Raw genomic sequence first — 26,636 nt, 5'->3', positions numbered from 1 at the left:
AACAAAAACTAAGTAATTAATCATATCAGTTTTACCCCGCGATAATATACGTTACGGCCAAAAGATAATAATAAAAAATATTGAAAATCACCTAGCGGTAATGGTCGCTCACTTTGGTTTAGGGCCAAACGATCGATTTGACTGCTAAGGTCTTACCCCTCGTTTGACAGTTCGAATTTGGCGCCGCGGACGGAGCAAACCGCACAAAGCGCTCTCGGCGATGGAGAACGACTGTCGCGCGGAGGCTCCGTGGAGCGAGACTCTGCAGTCGTCCGAGTCCGTAGAGAAGGGGCAGAGTCATCTCGAGGGCTGCTACCCCACCGTTCCCCAACCTTCGACTCCGGCGCCGCCTGGCGGCCGGACGCCGAACTAAGCTCGGCTTTTCATCCGCTATGGGGAAAACTCACCCTAGCGGCTAGTTCAAAATTTAAACAAATGCGATGCTAGATTTATTAATTTCTATATACAGGTAGTCCTCAAGCTACGACGCTTCGACTGAAAAATTAAAAAAAAAGTATAATGCTTAAAATCAATTATTTCATCTAGGTATGCCGTTACTAATTCAACCGGGCCGGGGTCTATGTGGTGAACCAGCTTTGTTCGCACTACGACGTTTAACAAACAACCCGGAGATGGCCAGCAATTGTTTTTATTTTAGTTCATAGAAACATTGCATATAGTTAGCAAATCATAGTTAGAAATGTACAGTTACATTAGAAAGGTTATTCAAAAACACCTTGTAGTACATTATTTTAATTTCGCTGTTCAAATAAATATTGTTTGAAGAAATGTATTATACACGAGTTTTAATATAGAATAAGTAAAAATGGATAAAAGGAAGTGGAGGACCATTGTCCTCCACGCGACCTTCAGCCGTTAGCTTTATCGATTGAAACATTATTTAAATAGACACATTCTAGCAATTAATTACATGTTTATATATTCCAGTGACATAAAATTACGGAGTTCTCGAATTGCACTTTTAGAAGTAGCTTGGTTATTGAAGACTACCATGTGGGAAGTTATCGAAATGGTTAATTGGCGAGATGTTTGGTGAGTATGGTGGTTGAGTTCAGGGCAGGATTAACCATTAAGCAATATAAGCACGTGCTTAGGGCATCAGGAGAAATGGGCACTACAAAAATACACATACAAGAAAAATCAATACTTGAAAATCCATAAACAGCTAAATATGTTAGTACTCATAAAACTGGCAACATTTACTTGAAACCATAACCACATTCATGGGTTTGGCGATCATTCTTCGGACTCCGTTTTTGGAGAACACGATACTATACATATTGTGTTGTAGTTTAGGCAAAAAACACCGTATATATTATACCAAGTACACAATGTGTTTAAGCACGTAACAGATCTAGATAACATTTTTTTAAATAGTGGAGAATATAACTGAAATAAAGACTCCAAAATCTACTACAATCAGTAACGCGTTTACTTGAACGCATTTTTTCCATTATGGAATCCGTTTGACAGGAATGGATTCGCTTAAACTTAGTTTAGTACGAACTGATCATATTATAAAAGATAGACTGGTCGAATGTCTGAAAAATTGGGAAACATATACATTTCTGTACACGCTCCTATTATATACAAATATATGTATAAGTATAAAGTATATTTATTTTATAATTTTATTTTTTCTGCATTTTCTAACAATAGCTCATTGCTCGATTTAATCCATTTTTAGCAAATCCTTTTTAGGAATATCTTCGTACCTGTCAAAAACCATCTGCGAGAAACTGATTAAATTAATGGCTCGAAAGGTCCACGCCCACATAATTGATGAAATAAAATCTTTTTTAGTATATTTAGTATATCAGTGGATTCAACACGAGGTTCGTCACATTTTGACCAGTTAAGTGATATTTAAAGAATGAAAACATATTATGATATTTTTGACGTTTTTAGCAATGAAGTAATTCAGACATTATATACGCGAAGATGTAAGCTTTCGAAAATGCTGTTAACATACCGAGGCGTTACAAGGGGATGCAGTAAAAATGTGCAGCCGATTCACTAAATCTAATGATGCTGCCAAAAGGCGGTTAATTTGTATTTTTTTCAGCATCAACCAACCGCGGGAAGTTGTATTGGAAACAGAAGTGTCTTAAGATCCCTCTCTGACACCATCCGGTGTCAAATGCCTCCCATCTAGGAGGCACGTGCTGCGGCTACAGTAACAATATTGAAATCTTAATTCAATTTTTTAAAAGCGCATGATTGTGTAGATGATGAGATACTAAAATAAAAGCAAATACTATTATACTTAATTAGAATTAGAATTTGTCTTTATGTTGAACTTTTGGAATGATATTTTAGAAGTCAGCCAAGTTATACAGAATGAGGATGTGACTTAAAAACATGTGCAGATCTATGAATCATTAAGTGATCAATTGATTACTTCAACGAGATCATTCAGCAGCTACAAAATAAATGCTACCAAATGTGAATTACGAGATATCTCGAAAATGTAACAGAAATAAGTTAAGCAATGATGGATCAGAATACATCTGAAAACGAGAGGTAAATTTCGCATAAATAGGATACGATTGCTATGATTAAACCACCCAACTTTATGAAAGTGTTACTCATTAAGTAATCGTTCTTTTTTGCGTATTTTTTACTATATTATAAATAGTCTTATTATATTAAATATTTTCTAAAAAATATTAAATTTACATTTTATAAAAAAATAAAATCATCAAACATTTTATTATATACACATATGTAATATCTACGTTTTGCATATTGGAGGTGTATATTTTAAAACTTTTACATATATAAGCCTGATTTGTACGAAACCAGTCTTACCAAATAAAGCACTGTATCACAACTTTTAATGCCCATTAGAAACATATTTTGCAAAACTTTTCCTTAACATAACTTTTGGATATTAGCTTTGAAGTAACTACAAAAAGGTCAGAACATTAGTTGCCAGAATAAATATTAGATAATCAGAATTTATATTAAATGGTAAAAATATTTGAACAGATAGCCAGAATCATTTTTTTTTTCTGTTGGCATTATTGTTATTGCTGTAACGCTGAAGATGAGTACAACTGTCATTCGCATGTTGCCAGTTCATTATCAATGTGTTTTAAGGCTAACTTGTTTGGTTGGGCTCAATATTGTCAGATGTCAACACAACAAACCAAGCGTGCTTTTCGCCGCCGCTCTGTCGTTATACCCGCTTCGTTCGAAGCTCTGAATAAATTCGCGCCCTACATACAATTAAATTGGAGTGTTCAATGTTCTGACTAACGTTTTCTCGCTACCGCTCGCTCACACCTAACCTGTCAAACAGGTTTGGTGCGAGCAATATATTTATAAAATAAATAATCTATTGCCCATTTATATTCATATTCATATTCATATTTATATATTATATCCATATTCATAAATGTTAAAATATTTTTTAATTCACATGCTCGTCCTATATTTTTATTCTGACCGTATGCTATTTTTATTTTAACCATTTAATATATATTTTAATAAATTAACATTTAGACTTTTTATAACAATATCACAACCTAATCAAATGAAGCACATCTAAACCAAATTTTAACCAATAGGAGAGCGCAAAAAACAATTATCGCTTCTCAGAAGTCAAAAATCCACGTCAAAAGCAATAAAATCGTGTCGGGGCCGTCGCAGTGGGAACGCTCGGTAACGAGAATAATTATTAATAAAACCGATTAAAACACCACAGAAGTTATTGCTAAAGGCGAAGGCATTTTTGGATCGAAATCATATCAATCATAGAATTTTTTATGGAAGTTAAGCAAATGAAGTAGCGCTAGTAGCTTTTTCTAGGGTCCTAAATATAAAAAAATACAAGGTCCAATTTTTTGCACATATCTACTTTCCAAAACCATAAAAAATATGTATTTTTATGATAAAATAATTAAAAACAAAATAAATAATGTGAATAATCAACACAACATTTCTAAAACGTGTTAAATATAATACATAGGTATATAAATATGATCATTAGGAAGTAAACGAAGTAAAACTTTATTACAATAAATTAAATGGTCAGATAATTAAAAAAAACTAACAGTAATATTATTGATTTACTGTCAGGATCTTTTTTAAAAAAATGGTTACAGTAAAGTTCCGATTGCGACTATTAATTGATCATAGCAACAATACCAACACTACATAATAATATATACATTTATTCAATTTTTACGGAGCCATTTCACTAATTATATAAAAAAGACCCTTATATTTTTAATTACAGGACCGTTTAAATAATTCACTGACAAAATAAATTATCCTATTAGAACTGTTATTTTTAAGCTTAAGTAAACGATTCTTACTGGCCATTTAAATAGAAATATTCAGGGTATAACTTACGATAGGCGAGTGATATACATAAGTCGCCGATTATCGACCTGAAAGACCTGTGTTCGAATCAGATATGGACCTTAGTGTTTTTAAATTTCTATTGTGTCTGGGAGATCAGAATTAGTAATTATTATATAATTATAATTTCGATCGATCATCACAGACGATTTTCCGAATATCACGGATGAATATCGTGATGATTAATTAAAATAGAACTAGGTCGTACATATTAGGTATTGAAATTTCTCTGATAATGAACTACTTCAGCTCATATAGAACAGCTTATATAGTATATTAAACAAAAAAAATATAGCGAACATTTCAGTTGCCTAATTATCTTGCAAAGCTGTTTTTAGAATTATGTACTTCTTATTATGAATATTTAAAAATCAGAATAGTAAAAGCAAAAAGGCTTTACTAAGTAAAATTTCACCTAAAATTGGATATGGATAATTTACACCTAATATGTAAACCGCCACTTTCTTGCATTGCTTATAAGTGATATTTTCTGTAATGATTTTCGAATATACGATAGTTGTTTTACATGTATTACAACTATTCTGAACACTTACTCGTTAAAAATACTTTTAACAAGCCTTTTTTCGATAGTCTAATTTGTTACCACAATTATTTCTAAGAACATCTAAATACATGCTTGCGTGCTGTTTCTTTAAAAAAAAAATTTATCGAGTTTCGAGTGTAACTTATTTGAGTAACCTATTTAACCTTCAATGCACATTATTTATATAGTACGATATTCTAAAAATAAATAAAAACTACGAATTAGTATTTGGATTTTTGATTACTTTGGCAATGGTCTTAATAACATTGTTTTATCAAATTGACATCCGAAGAGTTCTCTAGGCCTATTTTTTGTTTTATAAATATAATTGATGTATATCAACAAAAATATAAATGTATATCAACAAAACATCGTAATTTAAAAAATACAAACATTAATACTAGGTTTCAATCAATAATGCAATTTACTTGAAATCACTATAATTGTCCAGTAAATCACTTTATAATCCATCATTACATTATGAGCCGTTCACGACATAAGGCGTCACATAGGAGCCAATTGCTATCAGCCGCTGACGCCATTTGGAAAAAAATGTTTATCAAAAACGAATATTATAAAATATCAAGTATATGGTTTATTAAAAATATATTAGATTACATCTGTTCTTAAATATTTATTTTAAGTTATAAATTAGCATACACTTCATACAAAAAAAAAATATTTTTCACTATAAAATGACCCTGTCTTAATTGTACAATTTATAAATTGTTAAGAAACAATCTAAATTAAAAAAAAAACTTTTAAAAATTCTGCTACAGAACAGTTTTAATAATAGTTTATCAAAATACCGTGTCTAATATTCAGGAAGCTTGCAAATTACTATTCGCCCAAGGCTAATATTTTTCTAAAAAATATTGACTTTAATTTTTAATGCAAAATATATGCCGATGCAAACATTTGATGTTAATCAATATAAATTGGAACAATGTTATTTATAGCCGAAAGCTGTTAGGTCGTGTTACAAAGATGGGGAGAAACTCAAATGAGGAAAACAACAGTTTTTTTTTGTAGCATAATACAATAAAAGATTTTCCTCTTTAAACCCATTAATAATTGTTATTAATATGTCATATGAGATCTATAATTGCCAGGTGTATAATTATATCACTAACCTTGTTTAACATTGTATATACCTTATCGAAAATCTGAATAAGCTAAGAATTATTATTGAGCAATAAATGCAGATATTTTAAAGCATCGTTATAAAATATTCTAATAAATAATTACTATTGAAGAAAACCAGACATGCAACCTTTATGTAGATTTATAATCTACAACATGTATTTATAACATACATAATATAATTACTCATAATATTATTCATATACATCTACATATGTAAATAAATAAATGATACTTTTTATGTATATACCTACTTATGTAAATAATAACAGTCGCTATATTTTTTACTACGAGTTTGAAGTGTTTAACGCTAATAATAATAGTATGAAAAAATATAAAGAAAAAGCAGTATTAAAAAATACGTTTATGAATATATTAATCTTAACTATTTACACATCCACTTGAAATTATTTAATTTTTTTACAATGTCTATTAAATACAGAAATTACTTGCTGCCTATTGGTACTTTTTCTAATTAATTATTATCAAGTCCTAATATACATAAAAGCCTAAACGGTTATGTATGTGTATATCGTCCTTCCAAATGATCACTAGTTTAACTTAAGTTTATGGCATAAGATACATCATTAAATGCATTTATGCAGGTATCACATTTTTTTATTATAAATATATAAATAATACAACAGTCACAGAGCCTTTCTCTTTTTACATATTGCACATGTATAATTGGAGAACCGCTGATATGTACGATATTACCGTTAATTTTCGTATTTAACGTTTATCGCCAAAAAATTAGGTTAAAGACAAAAGCGAGACTGTAATCCGAGTGTACATATCTTTTGTTGTCTTTTCTTTATACAAAATCTAGGTTAGCAAAAGAGCTTCTAAGACTTTTCGATGTCGGAACCCTTTCGAAACACAGTTTGCTTTTGCAAAGTGCAAATACCGAAAGCCAGTCACGGTCAACCATTGACGAGTGCTACATTCCGGTGCCTGTTTGACTTATAATAGATAAATAAGTGCGTGGACTCTGTGTAATATTATTTTTGCAAAAAAACCTTCAATTATTAGCCTTGAAATTATAATAAAAGCAGCAAATTATTCAGTCAGTAATTAAATTGACAAAGAACTGTAATAAAATTCATGTTTTAATACTAAAAATCTAAGACTATTTATATCATAGCTACAATGTATAAATTTTACAAGCCCCTCAAACCATGCGTTTATCAGATAAAATATATATTTTAAAATAAAATTGTAATCCGCTGCAAATAGATAAATTTTATACATTCAGATTACATCAAGTGTGAATCAGATTTTAAGATAAACTAAATAAGCAGCAGTTTAAGACATTGTATTTACAAAAACATGATAAATTATTTTTTCTTTGAGCTTAAAAATACGGAAAATGTTAATGTAAATAAACCTAATGATACTTTAATGAAAAATCAATATATAAAATTAAATCAATTTATAGAATGTTTTGTAAACTACTAATTTTACAAGGAATATTCTTATAGAAAATTAACATAGTAAATATTATTTTCTAAGGCTCTACCAAGATGGAGTTGTTGGAGCTGATTCAGTTAGCTAACATGTAGCTGTGCGGCACACTAGCAACACATACTGACGATGTGACGACGGAAAGAACTAATTAGTTTTGCCGATGTGACGAGAAAGACGAGCTATTTGAACATGTAACACTTAACAATAATTAAAACGTTTTTAAACGGCTAGTATGTGTCTTATTTAACCACACATTTACCAAAGACTTATTTATATTTGTTGTAAACGCCCTGAATTGTCGCATTGTAATTAAACTGTACATGTTGCAATGAATCATATAAATTAATGGATTTGAATGTATATGAACATGCGTAGAAACAACGCCAGAAAGTAATTTTGAGAGCAACGAACAAGCGATATGGCGCTAAAATTTCCTTTCGGGCACAATTAACGATTTATATACAGGATATATTGTAACATGACATGATTTAATAATAAATTAATGTACACTTATAAGATAACCGGCCGCTTAAGATAAACATGGATAAAAGTAAATTAAAAATTATGGAATTAGTAAAAATTATATAATTATATTTCTGAATATCGTTATGAATAATTTAATTTAAAAAATTAGCTAATCTATTAATTGTAAAAAAATGGATGTCATTGATTTACAGACTACGGTCTATGTATGTCTCACTAATTACTTGTTGATGCTGCTTGTGTTTACCCCGTTGTAACGTATTGAATTAACGCCTGTCGTGTTGCAACGGAAGATTAAAAAAAATAAACAGGCACTCATTTATTTTAAAAATTGCAAGTGAGGTAGATCTTATAGAAACAAGAAGAACAGCATTTCTATTAGGGAAGAAGTTAAACAAGCTAGATAAGCACATTATTTTACATATTATATATTTTCATTAATTTTATACATTTTTTAAGTTAATTTTCTAGCTGCGCGATCAATTATTCACCTCCATATTATTTAAGGAAATTGAAAGATTATTGAAATATTTCTAAAAAAATTATGTTTCGTGGCAAAATGGTCCACGTTTTTTTTTGTGTGTTATATATGTTTTTTAATGACTGTTAATTCACATATACTTTTGTCTATATTATTATTATTTTTATACAATAACACTAAATAGTATTATTTATTTATTTGTGATATAAGGAGTTTTATAGTATAGTCCATATTTTGTTTTTAAAATAAAAACAAAATATGTTATCAGAAAGTATGTCGCTACCCGGTATAATAAAAATATTTTTTGTCAAATGATCCTCGAATTAGAACACTGAATTTAATGGAAATTTTATCTTTAGCATAACTGATCTATTCAAGAGTTAAATAAAAAAAGCTATCAGATTTGAACTTCAGAATTTGAATATTGCAACTCAAGAGAATCATGAGAGTGCGAAAATATTATAAGCTTGTTTTTTTATTTGTTTACGTTGGTCGTTGGGCAAAAAAGAATGCTCAAAGCGAATCGCCATTCGAAGGCTATGGAAATTATGAAAAAAATAGTTAATTGAAGAACATCATTGCAGTTGATTCGCCAAACGATCATAATTTGCGGTTGACGTAGAACGGAAGACAAAAAACAAAGGTGAAACGATAAACTTACCGTAAATTGGCTAGAAGGATGATATCATTGGTAATAACCGCATCGATTCTTGGGATTTTCTTGAATACTAACCAATCAAATAACACCTCAGCTACTAAACGCAATTATATAACCGAAACACGTCTGTAATAAATAAAAAATCTGTGATTGAGATGAATAACTAAATATTTTTGTATTTAATACTTACACTAAATAATTTATTAACGATTAACGACTAACAAATGAATTTTATATTTTATGAAAATAGTACTGCCATCTGTTGATTAAATAACTGTATTTATTCTAAATTTATTAATTAAACAAATGTTATCAGAAAATTCTTTTAAAAATGTGACAATTTTCAGCAATATAGTTTTAATGCAAAATATTTAAAAATTAAATTCGTTTAATATTATTTATATTTAAATATTTTATGTTTTTATTTATTGGAATACCAAGTTGGGGGTTTAGAGACAATTTAGATACCGAACTGATGTATTCATTAAAATTTTCTATATTTCACTATAATTTCACGACTTTTTAGAATTTACTGCGCCTTTCAACTGAACAAAACCCCAAATATTTCATAATATTTTTATTTGGAGTCGTGACTGACTGCTACATTTCCCCTTTCCCACGTCTCTGATATTTCATATCAGTCTCTTTAAATTATTTTATGATGCTGGAGACCATCAATAGTTTCGTGTTTGTTTACCCGATAGCGGTTGTTACTATTGACAGCTCAGGTAAGAGCTCAGGCTTAACTAAGGTGACCAGATGTTCTTTTAAAATAAATTGAGGATTGCCCTCTTCAAAATTTTTGTCCTTATGTTGTCCTCCTTTGTCCTCTATGATGAAGAGCAATGATATTCTTTAGTTGGCCACGACGACTGGCAAAACCTCGGCCACCGATCTCATTTAAACCATTCCATAACCGTGCCCCATAAGGATATTCATGATATCAAGTGAATTTTAGTGAGAGTCATTCTAATGTTTTGCAATAACTTTAAAGTCAGTTTTTATTTTCTAAGTCTAATTATTTCGTTTTCAAAGTAAATTTTCAAGTTTTTTGCAATATTTTTTTTTATGTTAGAGTTAATATTTTTTTCAAATAAAAGTTTTATATTAATACATTTGATTTATTCTTTAACCTTTTTCCAAACGAAATACGTATTTGTCACTAAATGATCGATTTTCGGTCGTGGATCTCACAGATCCGTGCAAACTATAAAGGTGCCACTAACGGAGTGTTAAAATAGAAAACAGTAAATTTAAAAACCTATACACGGTTAGTTGTAACGAAAATCGATTAATAATCGATAAAACTGACGAAAAGATGTAGAAATTGTGCTTCATTTACAATTTTATTTTCTAATATGGCAACACTTACGAAAACAATGTCGCTGTCAGTTTGGGGGGCAATAGCTACCGGCGGCGCCGGTTTAGCTCTTTTAAAATTGTATCTGAAAATGTCGTCAGGAAAGTGCGATCCTAACATTAAATTAATCGGAAAAACCGCCATTGTCACCGGTTCCAATACAGGTATTATTTCTTGCATAACATTAATTTTTAAGTCGTAATAAGTTTACAAAATTGCACACTATTATAGTTGTTATGGCCAATTTTTTTTTTAATTTTAATATAAATTTAATGACTACCTAAAATAATATTTATTTAATTATAATAATTTTATGATAACATTGCGTTATGTAACTTGAATTGGTTTTATCTAACATAATTACATGTTTATCTTAGTTTCAGATAAGTGGAATTAATAGTGTAAATGTTTATGTTTTTCTAGGTATTGGATATGAGGCGGCGAAAGATTTTGCTAGAAGGGGAGCAAAAGTAATTTTGGCCTGTAGAGATTTGGCTAAAGCTGAAGAAGCAAGAAAGACGATTGTAACGGAGACAGGAAACAATAATATTTACGTATGTTTATTATTATATCAAATACACAATCAAATACTTATTATTTAAACTAATTCACAGGTGAAAAAGATTGATTTTGCTTCATTGGCTTCGGTAAGATTGTTCGCTAAAGATATATTGGAGAATGAACCTAAAATCGATATTTTAGTGAACAACGCCGGAGCTGCCGCTTTGGGAAATTATAAATCGGAAGATGGAAATCAGATTGGATTGCAAGTTAATCACTTCGGACCGTTTTTGCTTACTAATTTACTGCTAGGTATTATAATATTTATTAATTATATAAAGACCCCAATACAAAGTCATTTTAACTTACAAGATATTTAAACAATTGTGTTTTTATAATATAATTCCATCTTTTCTATATGTGTTACTTTTTAACTATATTTAAATGTAGGCAGAATCAAAGAATCTGCACCGAGTCGGATAGTAAATGTATCGGCATTGGGTCACAGATGGGCTAAGATCGATTTGGACGATATCAACATGGACAAATATTGTAAAGACGCCATAGTTTATTGCAATAGTAAACTAGGAAACATTGTAACAGCAAATGAAATTGCACGCCGTCTCCCAGGATCAGGTATTAATAACTCGGTATATAATTTATGTTAAAGTAAAAGTCAAATTTAAATGTTAAATCGTAATCATTGCAAATGGTGAACGAGCAGTATAGGTCTGAGCATTTTCAATCCGATTGCAAGTTTTGGATGATTCTTAGTGAAATCTGTAAATCTATACAACAGCGTTCTCTTACTGCTCGTTTAGTTAATGTTATATTATTATACAAAACATTAAATTTTCTGTAAATATTTACTTGCTTCATTAGATTCTGCTGTGTGATTCAGTGAGATCTGGCCGAGAAGAGAACTCGTACATTTTAATAATTTTCTAGTCCATTGGTACACTCGCTAGAGTGATAGACATGCATCATCATACTAAACCTTCATTAATTGCTTTCTTCCATGTACTACACAAAAAAAACAGATTGCTATTTTAGTACTGTGGCTATTTTTATAAAACACAAATTAACTAGAACAATAGAGCAGGGTTTTTTTCATATTTTCATTTGACTCACTCTCATAATATAATTATTGTGAATTTCAGGTGTGATTGCAAATTCACTCCATCCTGGCGTTGTTATGACGGAAATATTCAGAAATCTTCCGGGATGGTTCAGAGTACCATTTCATGGTCTTATAAAATTGTTTTATAAGACAGCCGAAGAAGGAGCTCAAACTATTATATATCTCGCTGTGTCTCCGGAAGTGGAAAATGTTTCTGGTGAATATTTTGTTGATTGCAAAATTGCAACGATGTCCGATAAAGCAAAAGATGTCGAGTTTGCAAAGCAATTGTGGGATAAGAGCGAAGAATGTGTAAAGTTGCAGCCGGAAGAGAAACATTATTAATATTTGTATTATATTTTTAAGTGGACCATTTATGTGAGCTGTGAAATCTTAAATTTTATAATATATTAAATACATTCTATTTTATAAAAAGTACACAAATTTATGATAGTTTTATGAATATATTTACTTGAAAGATATATAAATAAATATAATATTAAATAAAATTGTGTTATTATTTTATGTAACATAAAACTATGATGGTTTCTGTGACGAACATAGAGTCACCGATCGTAATTATTAATAATGTATATTACTCATATAAAAATGCAAAATTAATAGTCATCAATGAAGTTGTTTGTGACTGCATTATTTTTATTAATTATTATTACATTCACAATAGATTTTATATTCGCGTACAACTTGTGTAATTAGTATAGTTTTGTTTGAGTCGCATAATCTTCAAGTTGTCTTCGAAGATTGAGTTGAACTCTAGTATTTTAGGCTTTGGTCTGACATGAAGTGAAAAGAGGCTACTTCCTCGGCTTTCTTAGGTTCATCATGATCAGTATTCGACGTGGCTTTGCTTGGTGCAAGTGTCCTAAATTAGGACCGAATTAGTAGAAGTGTCAAATTCTGACAAATGGACGTGTGCTTTAGTACTCTTTTTTAGTTAAGAGAGGTGCTTCGCTCTTTCCTACTCTCGACTATCTGACCACTACGATGGTTTTAGCCGGGAATATATTAAGTCCTAATTCAAACAGCTGGAGATCTGGCAATGCTGTTCAGAGACGTTAATTGTTTCTTCAAGGGGGGCGGGGCTAAAATTGGTGAGTCAATGGTAGTTTTTTTAAAACAAATTTCATTAAATGACATACATTTCTCTGGGGAACAACTGCCTACTCCAATGACGCCCCTGTTTAGAATCCACGTCAAAAGCAATAAAATCGTGACATCGCAGTTGAAACGTTTGGTTATGTAGCATTATTACGTTCGACTTACAATTAGTATATTTACATATATAACTGAATTAATAATCAATTATAAACATTATGATCTTTATTTTAATTTGATTTGATATAAATGATTTTTATAGAAAATAATACCAATTAATCAAAAAGTACAAAATAAATTAACCTAACAAAAAATATTTTATATTAATTTTATAAAAAAATATTGAGAGCTTCTGAATTGCAAAAAAAACTACAAAAGCTGTAAGATAAATTATAAAAATATACTAATACAAAAAAGTAGTAAAAAAAATCAAAGCAATTAAACGTTAAAAATCACTGATTTTTTTTATAACTTACTATAAATTCAATACATAATAATAATAAATAAATAACAACAGAAGTTATTATGGAAAAATACGTAAAATTAAATTACTCCCAGGAGTATAATAACAAATTAACAAATGTTTATAAATTACTTAAAACTTTAACTACATTTATATATTTTCATTTTTTGCTTGAAATAATATTTATTTTATATAGTAATTAAATGAATAATCAAATATATTTTTATAAAATTCAACAATATTTTCAAGCGTTGCATAAATATTATAGATTAGATCATCACTACTATTTTTTTAATGAAATTAATTCTTAAATATAACTAATCGTATTTTATTAATAATTCTAATCTGTTATTATTGTACGCATTAAAATAATTTATCCACTTTCAAAGTTCATGTTTTCTCTTACTTATTATCTACATCCACAGTTATCGGTGAAGTGCATTCATCTTGAAAATGATTGACTGAATACTTAACTGTATACCATTTTATGTACATGCTTTCCATTAAGTATACACAATTCTGTATATTATAATATACATTTTCCCTAATATATTACTATTATTCTTAAACTATAATTTGTTTTTTAAAAATATTTTCATAATTCTCTAATACACATATTGTAAATCGTTTTACCAATAATTTTAAGTCAACATTTTACTGAATATGTGAGTTTATAAATTATATAAAATATTTTATATATCAGGAACTTAACTGAATGTGATATATATTTATTGAATAAAAAAATATTAATGATTAAAATTTAAAAATCAATTTTTCCATTTATGAAATTTCTGGCTTCTTACATAAATTATCGTAAATATTTTTTTATAAATAAGAGATCAATTAATAATTGTTAAGAGTAAAAAAAAAATGTATAACTTTCAAGTATGTATCAAGATGGCCCAAAAATAACAGTTTACGTCTTGAAAAAAGCTTGAGAAATACTGCCTTTCTCCAAGTCCTACATTGAATTTTAAATTACATTAGTAATATTACAATACTATTAAATATAACTAATCAATTTTACAACTTGATTCAATAAGAAGCTATCCATAAAAAAAATATAAAAGTATCCATAAAACAAATCAAAAATAAAATTTGCATCGCAACTAATTAATTTATTAGTCAGATATTTCCTGTATAATTTTGAGTAATAATATTATATAATAAATAAATTATACTTTATTGAGTCTATCTCTAATATTTTCATCGTCTCATATTATATATATACATACATACTAGACCAGTATTTTAAAACCAGATAAAATACACATGATCTTTTTAAAAATAATTTTTAGTTGTTTGCTACTGCAAATATCTTAAAATTTCTTTCCATGCCACTGGTTGTAATCTCGATTGTTTCAAGTTAGTTTATATAAATATTTTTTCCAGAATTATAAATATATATTTATGTCAATTAGGAGTTTGTATGAGTGATATAATACGAAGGCAATATTAATTACTAATTAGTAGTTCTCAACATTTTTGGGATACGGCAAGCGCGCTAATTGGGTCTGTGGCGCGCGAACCGCGTCGAATTTTTAAAAACTTTGGACCGAAACGCGCATTTTTAAGCCATTAACCATTTCATCGCTCCGCAGAAGGAGAAAAAAATACACAGAAACTATCAGTTATTTTATAATTGGTTTTTAGATGCACTCAACGGAACTCGTGCGATACATAAAGCTGCCAAACAAAAATACCGCCATACGTAATGTCCACGATACACGAGATTCCAATAAATGGAGAATTTACTGTAAAATAATTATTTTGCGACTCTGGGGAATAAAGTCATACTTGGGAAAATTAAGTTCAATTTTATCTACAATATACAATATTACTTTTCTATCGCGTTTCCATAGTGAACAGAATAGTTGTTTAATATGGACCTTCGACCTAAAGGGCTTGCCGCCATCACGACCCATAGACCAGCATTTTATAGAAAAAGCGCTTAAATTACAAATAATAAAATCTTAATATACAATTAATGTTTTAGTATTTGCTACGTGACGCATACTTTTTTAAACAATAAGTCATCCAAAATGAACAAAATTATTTTATTGTATAGTGCCTACATATTAGTAAAATTAAACATAAATAGGACTTTTTGTGATATCGAATTAAGGAATTCATAAATTTACTGTTGTAAAAATTCCGAGTCAAAGCAATATCTTATTAAATTAATATTATGTAGATAAATGTCTTTCGTGAATAAAGCTTGATAATGAAAAATAACAGTGTGTCACAACCTTCAATGCTTCGATAAGGTTCATCGGTCGCAATGACCATGATTAAGAATTTCGACCGAAAAAAAATTATAAATATTATGGGACTTTCTTAACACACGTTTAATCATTTTGTCACTGATATAAAAATTTACTTCAAAAACGAATTAAACCATTCAATGTAAAAGCCATTTTTCGAGTCAGTTGCGTTATTTTCTTAACTAAAAAATAAAACAAGCACAAGTCTATGACTAATTCCTAAAAGATCTGTGCTTAAATCCCATAAAACTTACCATTACCGTGTTATTGGAGAGTCTACTGTGTATGACTTGAATCTATTTAAATTAATCATCACAAAATTCATATTGTAAATCATAAAAATCTCGTAAATCGGAATTATGATTATATAATATTTACTCTAAGAAACGATTAAAATTAAAAAACACTGGAGTCTTTATGGAATTTGAAAGGAAAGTCGTTCAATAAAACAGGAACTGAATTGAGCTATGGAGGATCTAAAAAACATTGAAAGATAAATTATAATTACAAAAAAAGTATAGCAAATATTGAGTGTAATAAATAGCTTATAGAAAGTAATAAACATTTTTATTCGTTTATATTTAGAAAGAAGGAAAATATATTGATACACGATTTCTATGCCAAAATGAAAAGTATTGTATTATATATATTTGTACAATTTTCCTGGAGCTTAAAATAAAGCCGTGTATCAAGTGTTTAATAATAATGCCCAATTGAAACCAAAAGAGGACATAAATTGAATATTTTTTTAACTAGAAGCGTACAATTAAAATATTCTTAGATGGTGGTAATTATTGCCACTCGAGATTGAGTATATACTTGAAAATTAAAAACAAATGTATTTCTTATTTTTAAAATATATAAAAAAAATTGAGAATGCCGAATACAATTTTTGATAACATATTACCAATTTACATTTTTCCTCGAATTACTTTCCAATATTTTCAACACAATGACTGGTGATTTCGGATCGAAATGAAACCTGCTATGCACAAACTATTTTCCCCAATGCACAATGTCAGATTTCCAAATAGATTTTGCTTTCACCGTGCTGGATGGAGTACACTGACCGTGAACTGTCGAATGGTACTTGCTTAAGGAAATGTTTATGCTAGTGTTTATTTTGCAAAGCTTATAACCGGTTTCGATGACACTTAAATAACTAAAGAGCTCATTTCTTTGCCTTTGTAAGACACGTGAAGAATTAAGAATCTGGGCGAAGAAAGCTGACATCTATTTATGAATAAATTAAAATTTAATATGTACACTTCTACAATACACACTACTTAAGTAGTAAAAACATGGAAATCTATTGTATTGTAAATCGATTTTAGAGGTACATACACATATGTATTTGTATAACATTTATGAATCATAATTTACATATTATAATGCTAACTTCTCAAATAATAGTATAAATAATGGAATTATATGAAAATATAAAATTATTTCTTTCCAACTCACCAAAACATTAATTAAGAACGCTTTCTAAAACAGAAAATATGGATACAATTTCTAGTGTCCTTTTTTAAATAGCGAACTTTTTTGTATATATTTAGTAATGAATCATTCTGTAGGCGAACTTGAATTTGGTCAGATTGTATCTAAATTTCAAGGTCACGTCGTGAGACTGCAGTCAGAGGCCAATGTTCTCTAATATGTACGTAGAAGAGGTGGTAGTCGTCCAAGTGTAGAGGAGGATCATAAGAAATCTCAGTATCTAAGTAGCCCTCAGACGAGTCGGTCAATATTTTGACCAAGAATTTCACTGTTGCAATATACTCAACAAAAATCGTAAGTATTAATATTTTACTAACATAGTGACACTACAAATAAAATAAGTGAATTCATTTCTAAAATTATTTTGAAACAGTTTTATTGAACCATATTCGGAGTAATATAATATAATGTGTATTATTATTAAAAAAAAAGTTGTAAACCAGAAAAAGTATCATATAACAAGAGCTCAATTTGTATCCTACAAATACTATCTAAAGCCCTTTTAATTACTTCTGTGTATAATGTTTATTTAAAAGAGACATACATTTTAAGCAAAATTATAGAATCTGGTGTACAAAATTTTGCATTGAATCACAAAAAAAAATATAAGTAAGAAAATAAAGAATTTGATATATTTTTGGGATGTTTTATGTTTCTTTTTCAGCTTTTTATTTAAGTAAACATAACTAATTATAAATACATTATTTAGGTATTTCATATAAATTAGATTGAACGGCGCAAAGAGATTTTTCCCATAATTATAAAATGCGTTACATCAGCGGTCACCAACCTTTCAGACCTCATGGACAACTAAACTCAAAATGTTGAATCCCGCGAAGCACAACCATGATTTTTTCATAAAAATAACATTTCAAGTATGAAATGGTTTTTCCGTGAAGAAGACTTGGTGCTAATCCACTTATTGCTGGATAAGCAATTCATATAAATTAGATCAGACAGCGCAAAGAGAATTTTCCCATAATTATAAAATGCTTTACATCAGCGGTCACCAACTTTTCGGATCTCATGTATCACTAAACTAAAAATGTTGAATCCCGTGGAGCACAACCATGATTTTTTAATAAAAATAACATTTTAAATATGAAATGGTACTTGTTTTTCCGTGAGGGAGATTTAATGCTCGCCCACTTATTGCTGCCACGGCCAGTTACTACGACCTGGGGATGCAATTGGATCAGCCTGTTTTTTTACTGGACTTTTTCTGTTGTTAACTTTAACTGCTGTTAAATATTTTGAACCAGTGTGAGATCTGGTAATTTTACTTGATAGTTTCGTCATTTATACTGGATAGTCTGAGCCCTTTAACTAACGCAAAATTAAAAGAAAGTCGAATCGGAATATAGTAAAACATTTTAATAAACAAATTTCAAGTATATTCAAATTACTCCGCGGAGTGCGGACCACCACAATTCACTCAATGACCATCAGTGGTCCACCGACCACTAGTTGGCGACCGCTTTATAAAAGTATGTAGATGAATATTTATAATACTTTAATCACAAATATCTATTTATTTTTAACTCCCAGTGAAGATACGTTAGGCAGATTTTTTAAATTGTCAAAAAACTGCTGTTTTACATACAGGGAATAGCTGTGTCATGATTACTTTTATATTAAAATAAAGAACATTTGAAAAAAAATATAATACAAAAATATTTGTATAGCTTTTTAAGATTGCTTTATAATATCTTTATTTATTTTTAACTTAATCACCATGAACCTAGAAACAAGATTCTTGATTTAAATTTCATAAAAGTCTGGCGCCTGCTCTCTTTTTCAGTATCTTCATAAATAACGATTTAGAACATTTTTTATAAAATTTATCGATATTTACACACCTATCAAAACGATTTTTACTTAAATATTTTAAATGAGATTATCAGTGACAGCAGATGGCCTTGTTCATTACTTCTTTCTGCTTTGAATATATGACTCAGTTATGCTTGTATAAAACAACCGTTTCTTTTTTCATGCAAAATAAATGGAGCACCGAATGAATATCACAACTGGCGATGTTATTGATTCACACAGCCATTTTAAACACACATTACAAGCCCAATTTTTCTGCTGCCATTTTTACTAGCACTATATCTATTATTTAAAAATATATATCATATATAAACCTAATTTAAAAAAAATAATAATTTATTTGCCTCGCAGCAATACATTTTTGCATATTTTATAAAACATTTAAGGAACTCGAGCTACCGGTTTATTGTAACTCTATGTGCGTAAACAGAATCAAATTAATTTAATTCACGCGATGATTGTCATCACTCGCAGCGAAATTGTAGAAAGTTGAGTGGTTTCGCAAACTGTTATGAAAGGAATTATAGTTTAATTTTTAAATAATTATCTCGGATAAGTCTTCGCTTGCATTTGACGCAATTATAGTTTTATTACGATGAAAAAGAAAAACCCATGAGCATGACTGTGTAATGAATTATGCGGTAGGCGAAGCACAAAACAATTAACAAAAATATAAAAAATGAAAACATAATCAAACAGAAAATTATACACTTATAAATACCACGAATCGTTTAAATCCATTAAGATAGAGTGATTTAATTTTATTGTTTTATTGAATCAGTTTTTTTATTGAGAAAATAATTATTTATAGATTGTAAATGACATATATATATTAAAATACATGTATAGTGACATCGTCTCTCGCCCGCGGGTTGAAACGAAGTGTTGCCTTTGATCGGTGTAATTTTCAACTCGGCTATTACGCTACAGATACAAAAACGTTTATTAAAAATATAAAAAATGTAAATATAAGCTTTCATCAACATATTTATTAATAAAATATAATATATATACATATATATTTGCAAATTAAAAAATAAATATTAAAATTCATTTTAGTACGAAATTTATTTTATTTATTTTATTTAATAAAGCATTTTATCGTCATTTTTTAATAATTTTATTTTATTTTACGCATTATAATATATGTTAATTTTATAATACATAATACTATATAACACACATTGTTCACATTTAAATGTATTTATGCAATAAACAATCAATTCACTGATCAATATTGATTTTATTTTCATATAAATGCACATTTATACGTAATAACAATCTTAAACAAGAACCAGTGATATCTAAACTTTCTAAGCTTTTTATTAAAAAGCTATTTTTTAGTAATATTGAGTTAAATATTTTAACCTCGCGGTCAATATGTCACTGTTATTAGTTTAATTAGGTTGAATATAAAAATACAATTTTTTTATATTTTCTATAAAATATTTTATACATAAGCTGCGAAAAAAAACCACATAGCGTTAAATGAATATACTAAGCAACCAGATCTACATGAATCGCTATTAAGCTATTAGCGAATGAAATAATGCATTTTTAATTCATATTGAAAAATTTGTCCTTATTTATTACATATTTGTTTGATAAACGCAAACATGTATGTAAATTTATGGAGAACTATGTTGTTGATTAATATATTTTGCGTCTGCGAGCCGAATTAGGCCACCGGGCCGTAAGTGTTGCCCACTTTATTTAATTTTGGGAACTATATAGTAATCATTATAAGAATTCCAAGCTCTCTTAACCAAATTACAGTTATATAATAGAGAATAAGTACACTTTTTTAAGGTGACTAAGAAATATATATTTCGCATATAGTATATGTTTCTGTATGATAGATTTATATGTTATATACAGATAGATTGTAATGTTTCTATCGTGTCTGAGCTATCGGATTTAATAACCAAGTGTCAAGTAAGCTTTTTAATGTATCATGTATCACGAGTGAAGAACGCGATTAAAAATAATTTCCGTTCTCGAACAAGCAAATCACCATATGTAATAACTTTGTTCATTGTTATAAGTTAATATACGGCATGATTATATAAATTGATTAATCACTGAACATGTTGAGAAGCACATGCACAGTAAGAATCAAGGTAACATTACGTGTTTCACCTGAGTCGTATCTGCCATTAAGAATTTTAAACCAGTCTCACTTACACACGTAGGACCAAAAGTCGTCTCCGGTCTTCCAAAAATTATCCAAAAAGTTTTCGACTGTGGACTGAGATACGTGGCATTTTTACCATGTGAGTATCTCAAAAATTCAAATAGAACACAGGAACATATATATTTGTCTTTTTGGTATATTTAAGATTCTTTAAAATAGTTTTAGATTAATTAATAATATTTGTTTCATTGATGAAATAGTTTTCATTTAATTTACTTTTTAGCTTTTTTTTATAAATCGAAGATTTTAAATGAAAAATATAGCGTTAAAATAAGTATTTTTAATATTCAATATTTTTTAAATATTATTTTTTATTTAAAGCATAAAATCGCACACGCATTGTGACGAAGAGCGCTTTCTTACACAATCCGTACGCATTCCCTTGAAAACGTGTTTTTCGACACATTTCACAATTCATAAGTCATTTGAAGACAGGTTTTTTTCGTTTCGTATCATCAAAATTCTCTTGAAAGTTATATCACATAAAACAAATAGTAAGAAAGCGAAATTTAATGCAAAACGTAATAAGAAACGAAAGCGAACGCTACTCATACAAATTCGGCGAAAGAAAGTCTCGAGCGAAATTGATTACGTTTGCCCTAATTTGTGTGAATATTGATGAAAAATGGATTGTAAATGAATTGCATCGATTTTCTTTGTTGATTGCAAACAAAGATTTTTTAATACTAATTTGCATTATGCTGTGCGTTATGTAGAACGCGTTTCATAATAAATGCTATTGTTTCATCTGTACAATGCACTTATGTTCGTGAGAATAGATAAAAATATCTAATAAATATTATTCAATAATCGGTTAAATTCCTCATCATAACTGATTTCGACATTTTTAATACTTTTTGTATAACATCGTTATTGGAAGAAGAACGATTTTTCAGCTGAAATATAAATATTTGCTACATTTATTTATTATATATATCATATATATTATTATAGTATTATTTTAAGTTCAATAAAGTTTGATCTTCAATTTTTTCATCATTGTTATTGGAATAGTTTTTATTGATAGCTTTCATAATATATAAATGATATGCTTTTTAATAAAAATTTAATCTTTTTTTACTAAATATTAACCCGCGCAGCGAAAACTATTTCATTTTTCGGGCAATTACCTTTATTTTTTCACATTAAGTACTGTCAAATTTAATAAATACATATTATAATTAATTCAATTAATTTATGCTTTCAGGACATGGGCTTATGGGATTTGAACTACTTCTACGTATTCTTCGGAGTCTTAGCTGCAATCGGAGTATTTGTAGTAGTCGGCGCTGTTGTAATATTAGTCGTATTGAAGATATATGCACATTTGACTTGCGGGGAGTGTAAAAGCAGGGCCAGAATGGAAGGAAAAACTGTAATTGTTACCGGAGCTAATGGAGGCATTGGCAAAGAAACAGCCAAGAACTTAGCTAAGAGAGGAGCTAGAGTCATCATGGCGTGCAGAAACTTGGAACTAGCAAACAAAGCCAGAGGTATGCATATTATCCTGTTACAATATATTTATATAAATAATTTGTTTATTGTAATTATTATATTTTTAGATGAAATCATTGAAGCTACCAAAAATAATGACGTCATTGTGAAGAAGCTCGATTTGAGTTCATTCAAATCTATAAGAGAATTTGCTGAAGATATTAATAAAACTGAATCGAAGTTACACGTCTTGATACATAATGCTGGATTTGCTCAAACGTTCAAGAAAACTGTTACTGAAGACGGTCTCGAAATGACAATGGCTACCAATCATTACGGACCGTTCTTATTGACTCATTTATTGATTGATTTGTTAAAGAAGAGTGCTCCGGCTCGCATTGTTGTGGTGGCTTCCGAACTATATAGGTTAGCTTTCCTCAATTTGGAGAATCCGAATCCAACTACGACTCTTCCGGCTTATCTTTATTATGTATCAAAATATGCAAATATTTGCTTCACAAACGAGTTGGCTAAAAGATTGGAAGGAAGCAATGTGACGGCCAATTGTTTGCATCCAGGAATGATCGACTCAGGTATTTGGAGAAACGTCCCCTTCCCGTTAAACTTGCCGATGAAGTTGATCATCAAAGGCTTCTTCAAAACTCCGGCTCAAGGATGTCAAACTACCGTTCATGTGGCATGTGCTGAAGAATTAGAAAACGTTACAGGAAAATACTTCATGGACTGCAAAGAAACTTATGTACATTCAGGCGCTAGCGACATGGCTAAAGCAAAGAAGCTATGGGAGCTCTCGGAAGAATTGGTCAAATTGCAAACTACCGATTCGAAGATATGATTTAAAATCACAAATTATTGTAGAATATATTTTTTATAATTTTATATTTATTGGTATAAATAAATACATTAAAATAGCAATCTTATATTAATTATTTAATATGAACGAGTGAATTTATTGAAGGTATATTTAAAGCTTCATATATCCATTTATTTTCTTCTGTGATGTTATTATTAACATATTCAATACATCTAGTGTTCTGAAACAATATTTTAAATTGATATTATAATATAATAAATATAGAATTGTCTTAAAAATAATATAGTTATTGTACCTTTAAATGTGCATAAAACTCTTCTATCTCAGATTCAAGTTGTTTCAGTTCAATTTGCTTCAGATCCATAGCCTTTTTCTTCTCTTTTATCGCATTACAATATTTACCATCAATCTTAAACAGCGACAACTCAGCAAAATTAAATAAAAGCACAATATTATAACACCTAAACAACGTTGGCAAATTTAAAACGTTATTTTGTGTCATTTCTTTAACCATAGTCATCAATTCTTCACTTTCAATGCAAGACTTAGAATCAAATACATCTTTTTCTGAATCATATTCCAACATAGTACTTTTAATTGTTTTCTTAGTATAACGCTGAACGATTTCTTCACTAGTTTTTTTAGCGTTGTTCACCAGTTCGATAGTACTACTTGACGAATCGCTCCAATTGCTCTCAATTTTATTTAATTTATCGTCAATATCCTCAGACCAACGAGCGAGCAACTTTGAAGGCGACATTACATCCAAAACATCATCTAAATCCTTAAATAAATCTTTACTCGAACATTTCTTCACCTTATCTACAAAATTTATCAACACCTTCATTTTCAAATCCTTATCGCTCTGTGTATTTTCAATTTCTGTCAAATAAATTTGATAAATTACGTCCATATTCATGGAAGATTTATACCACAAACTAATTTTGTCGACCAAATTATCTTTCAATTCAGTAATAACTTCATCGCTCACGTCCGGTATTACTTCCTCTGTATTTTTATTATTTTTTACCCTATCAACGAACACTTTTAACGCAACTTGTGATAGTTCAAACATGAGTTTAGCGACTTTAAATCCGCCAGCTGTAACCAACCAGCTCGACATTATCGGCGATATGTAACCTTTGTATTCTTTTGATATGTCGTTTACAAAACTTAAAAATTCGCGACGAAATTGCGCAGCCATTTTAGGTTCACATAACAGATAAGACATATTATTAGTTATATACTTTTCATCGATAACGGACATTAAATAGAACGCCAATTGATTGAACGCTGGTGAGTTTGGATTCTTCAACATACCTTCATGAAAGCAATTGATCAAATCATTAGGCATAGGGCGTTTTAAGCTAAGCAATTGAATGTTGCGATGCAAACGAGAGTGAAGCAGCTCTCTAGTTTCTCGTTGTTCATTCATTGAGCCCTAAAATGGACATAAAAACAATTACTTTGGAATAAACGATTGATATATATATGAGATTTACTTACTCTAAGTGTTTGATTAGCAATGCAAGACATTATTAGTTGACTTAAAATGACAGATTCGCACTGGTGAGTTATTGTATGAACGGTCGGATTCGAATTTGACAGTACAATTTACATCATTTGGCCCTAAGATCTTTTTTAAAAGCCATAAACTATTTTACTTTGACTTAAAAATATATATATATATATATATATATTTTTAAGTCAATATTAAGAGATCGGTAAATTACGGATGATGGACTTTTCGAGATTACCTAGCTAAGGTCATAGATGTATGCTCTCGGATCGAAAATCAATATCTCTAGTGTTTTGTTTTGTGGTACGTGAATCATTAATAAGGTTTCGGGAGAGATCAAGCGTTGTTGGTTGTTCCTTTTTTATCGTTATTACTTTGAAAAATTCAACAGGTTTGGATAAAGTTCGAGTTGTCTATCTGAGACGATAACCCTTTGGTGCTAAACAACGATATATCGTTATTCGTGAAACTAGCGAGACATGCTAACAACGATCGTTGTTGGCTCATTGACGACGTGATGATACTCAATTATTAACATTTTCCGTGCGCCAGTGCACCTGTGGTTTAAGACATGTTTAATATGTTTTAATTATTTATTGTGTAAAATAGACAGATATGTGATAATGTAGCTTTCATAAATTATGTCAGTTTTACGTGATTTTTTAATAAACATTTCGCAGAAAATAAATAAAAAAATAATATATTATATCACAGTAACTGGTTATGAACTCCTACAATACGATTATATTGGTTAAATGTGCGTGGTTTTTTTAATAAAAAGTGGAAGCTGTGGCGTACACTGGTCTAGACCTTATGGTGCATCTTGCTCGCATGCTTATGCGATCAAGCAAGAGAGAAAGAGATATCAAACAATCTTCCACTCCACGCGTACGTACATAAAGTATGGCACTGCACGCACGCATAATAAAATATGTAAATGCATAATATATTTTTTTAAATAATTGTAAATAGTAATGTTTCTTGCTAAAATTTTGTAAAACATCGTGGCAACAAAGGGTTTAGAGGTTTTGGCGGTTAAGAGTATTTTGCAAGATTTTCACTTTTGCCTCAATATCTGAAAATGTAGATTCGTGTAACGACTGTAAAGAAGCGCTAGTCACTTGCAAGCATTCTAGCACTCCGTTTCGCAAAATTTCCTTATTCCTGTTTCCACACTACGCTGATTACGACACTACCTTTTGATCTCTTACTTTACCTTTTGAGGTGGAAGGGCAAATGTCTCTTCTTCTCAAATGACGTTCTAGTGCGGCAGTTGAATTTCATCATTTTTCAGTAATGAGTAATGAATAGCATAATCTTATTATTCTATGGTTA

General features: G+C 29.5%; 4 protein-coding genes across 7 annotated transcripts in view; 2 read left to right on the top strand and 2 right to left on the bottom strand.

Moving 5' to 3' along the window:
- The window catches only part of LOC148235258 (estradiol 17-beta-dehydrogenase 11-like), a 32,913-nt gene extending 32,570 nt beyond the window's left edge, over positions 1–343 (bottom strand). The window contains exon 1 of one of the 3 annotated variants that reach the window (XM_088185747.1): positions 92–343. The gene's annotated coding sequence lies outside the window, so the exon portion shown is untranslated. The remainder of the gene's footprint in view (positions 1–91) is intronic. The other 2 variants (XM_088185748.1, XM_088185749.1) reach the window with 2 other exon arrangements.
- Positions 344–10,532: 10,189 nt separating this feature from the next.
- Positions 10,533–12,655, top strand: LOC148235257 (retinol dehydrogenase 11-like). The gene is made up of 5 exons (XM_088185774.1): positions 10,533–10,689; positions 10,949–11,079; positions 11,140–11,338; positions 11,477–11,662; positions 12,187–12,655. The coding sequence occupies exons 1-5, from the start codon at positions 10,545–10,547 to the stop codon at positions 12,489–12,491; spliced, it is 966 nt and encodes a 321-aa protein (XP_088041900.1). The 5' UTR covers positions 10,533–10,544; the 3' UTR covers positions 12,492–12,655.
- A 5,007-nt stretch (positions 12,656–17,662) lies between these two features.
- LOC148235256 (retinol dehydrogenase 12-like) lies at positions 17,663–23,883 on the top strand. 2 transcript variants are annotated; one of them, XM_088185535.1, is made up of 3 exons: positions 17,663–17,783; positions 22,721–23,006; positions 23,076–23,883. In XM_088185535.1, exons 2-3 carry the CDS (start codon positions 22,724–22,726, stop codon positions 23,801–23,803), a joined length of 1,011 nt encoding a protein of 336 aa, XP_088041661.1. In that variant the 5' UTR covers positions 17,663–17,783; positions 22,721–22,723; the 3' UTR covers positions 23,804–23,883. The 2 variants fall into 2 exon arrangements, with proteins under 2 accessions (XP_088041661.1, XP_088041662.1); XM_088185536.1 differs by lacking the exon at positions 17,663–17,783 and adding an exon at positions 21,472–21,592.
- dgt6 (dim gamma-tubulin 6) lies at positions 23,765–25,407 on the bottom strand. The gene is made up of 3 exons (XM_088185534.1): positions 25,289–25,407; positions 24,078–25,223; positions 23,765–24,002 (listed from the first exon to the last, which is right to left on the bottom strand). Exons 1-3 carry the CDS (start codon positions 25,316–25,318, stop codon positions 23,895–23,897), a joined length of 1,284 nt encoding a protein of 427 aa, XP_088041660.1. The 5' UTR covers positions 25,319–25,407; the 3' UTR covers positions 23,765–23,894.
- Positions 25,408–26,636: the final 1,229 nt, after the last annotated feature.

This window comes from Plectrocnemia conspersa, unplaced genomic scaffold (assembly GCF_051122295.1).
Source record: "Plectrocnemia conspersa isolate PC_06_02 unplaced genomic scaffold, ASM5112229v1 ptg000005l, whole genome shotgun sequence".
NCBI classification, from domain to species: Eukaryota; Metazoa; Arthropoda; class Insecta; order Trichoptera; family Polycentropodidae; genus Plectrocnemia; species Plectrocnemia conspersa.
The sequence above is the reverse complement of the archived record's forward strand: the minus strand, read 5'-3'. Positions and strand labels throughout refer to the sequence as shown.

What these genes read in the sequence shown, in the direction of transcription:
- LOC148235257 (XM_088185774.1), top strand. Translation starts at nt 10,545, where the DNA reads ATGTCGCTGTCAGTTTGGGGGGCAATAGCTACCGGCGGCGCCGGTTTA. An exon ending in TGTCACCGGTTCCAATACAG is followed by an intron (nt 10,690 to 10,948) that starts GTATTATTTCTT and finishes ATGTTTTTCTAG; the next exon opens with GTATTGGATATGAGGCGGCG. An exon ending in CAGGAAACAATAATATTTAC is followed by an intron (nt 11,080 to 11,139) that starts GTATGTTTATTA and finishes ACTAATTCACAG; the next exon opens with GTGAAAAAGATTGATTTTGC.
- LOC148235256 (XM_088185535.1), top strand. Translation starts at nt 22,724, where the DNA reads ATGGGCTTATGGGATTTGAACTACTTCTACGTATTCTTCGGAGTCTTA. An exon ending in ACTAGCAAACAAAGCCAGAG is followed by an intron (nt 23,007 to 23,075) that starts GTATGCATATTA and finishes TTATATTTTTAG; the next exon opens with ATGAAATCATTGAAGCTACC.
- dgt6 (XM_088185534.1), bottom strand. Translation starts at nt 25,318, where the DNA reads ATGTCTTGCATTGCTAATCAAACACTTAGA. An exon ending in TTGCTAATCAAACACTTAGA is followed by an intron (nt 25,224 to 25,288) that starts GTAAGTAAATCT and finishes TGTCCATTTTAG; the next exon opens with GGCTCAATGAATGAACAACG. An exon ending in AGTTTTATGCACATTTAAAG is followed by an intron (nt 24,003 to 24,077) that starts GTACAATAACTA and finishes ATATTGTTTCAG; the next exon opens with AACACTAGATGTATTGAATA.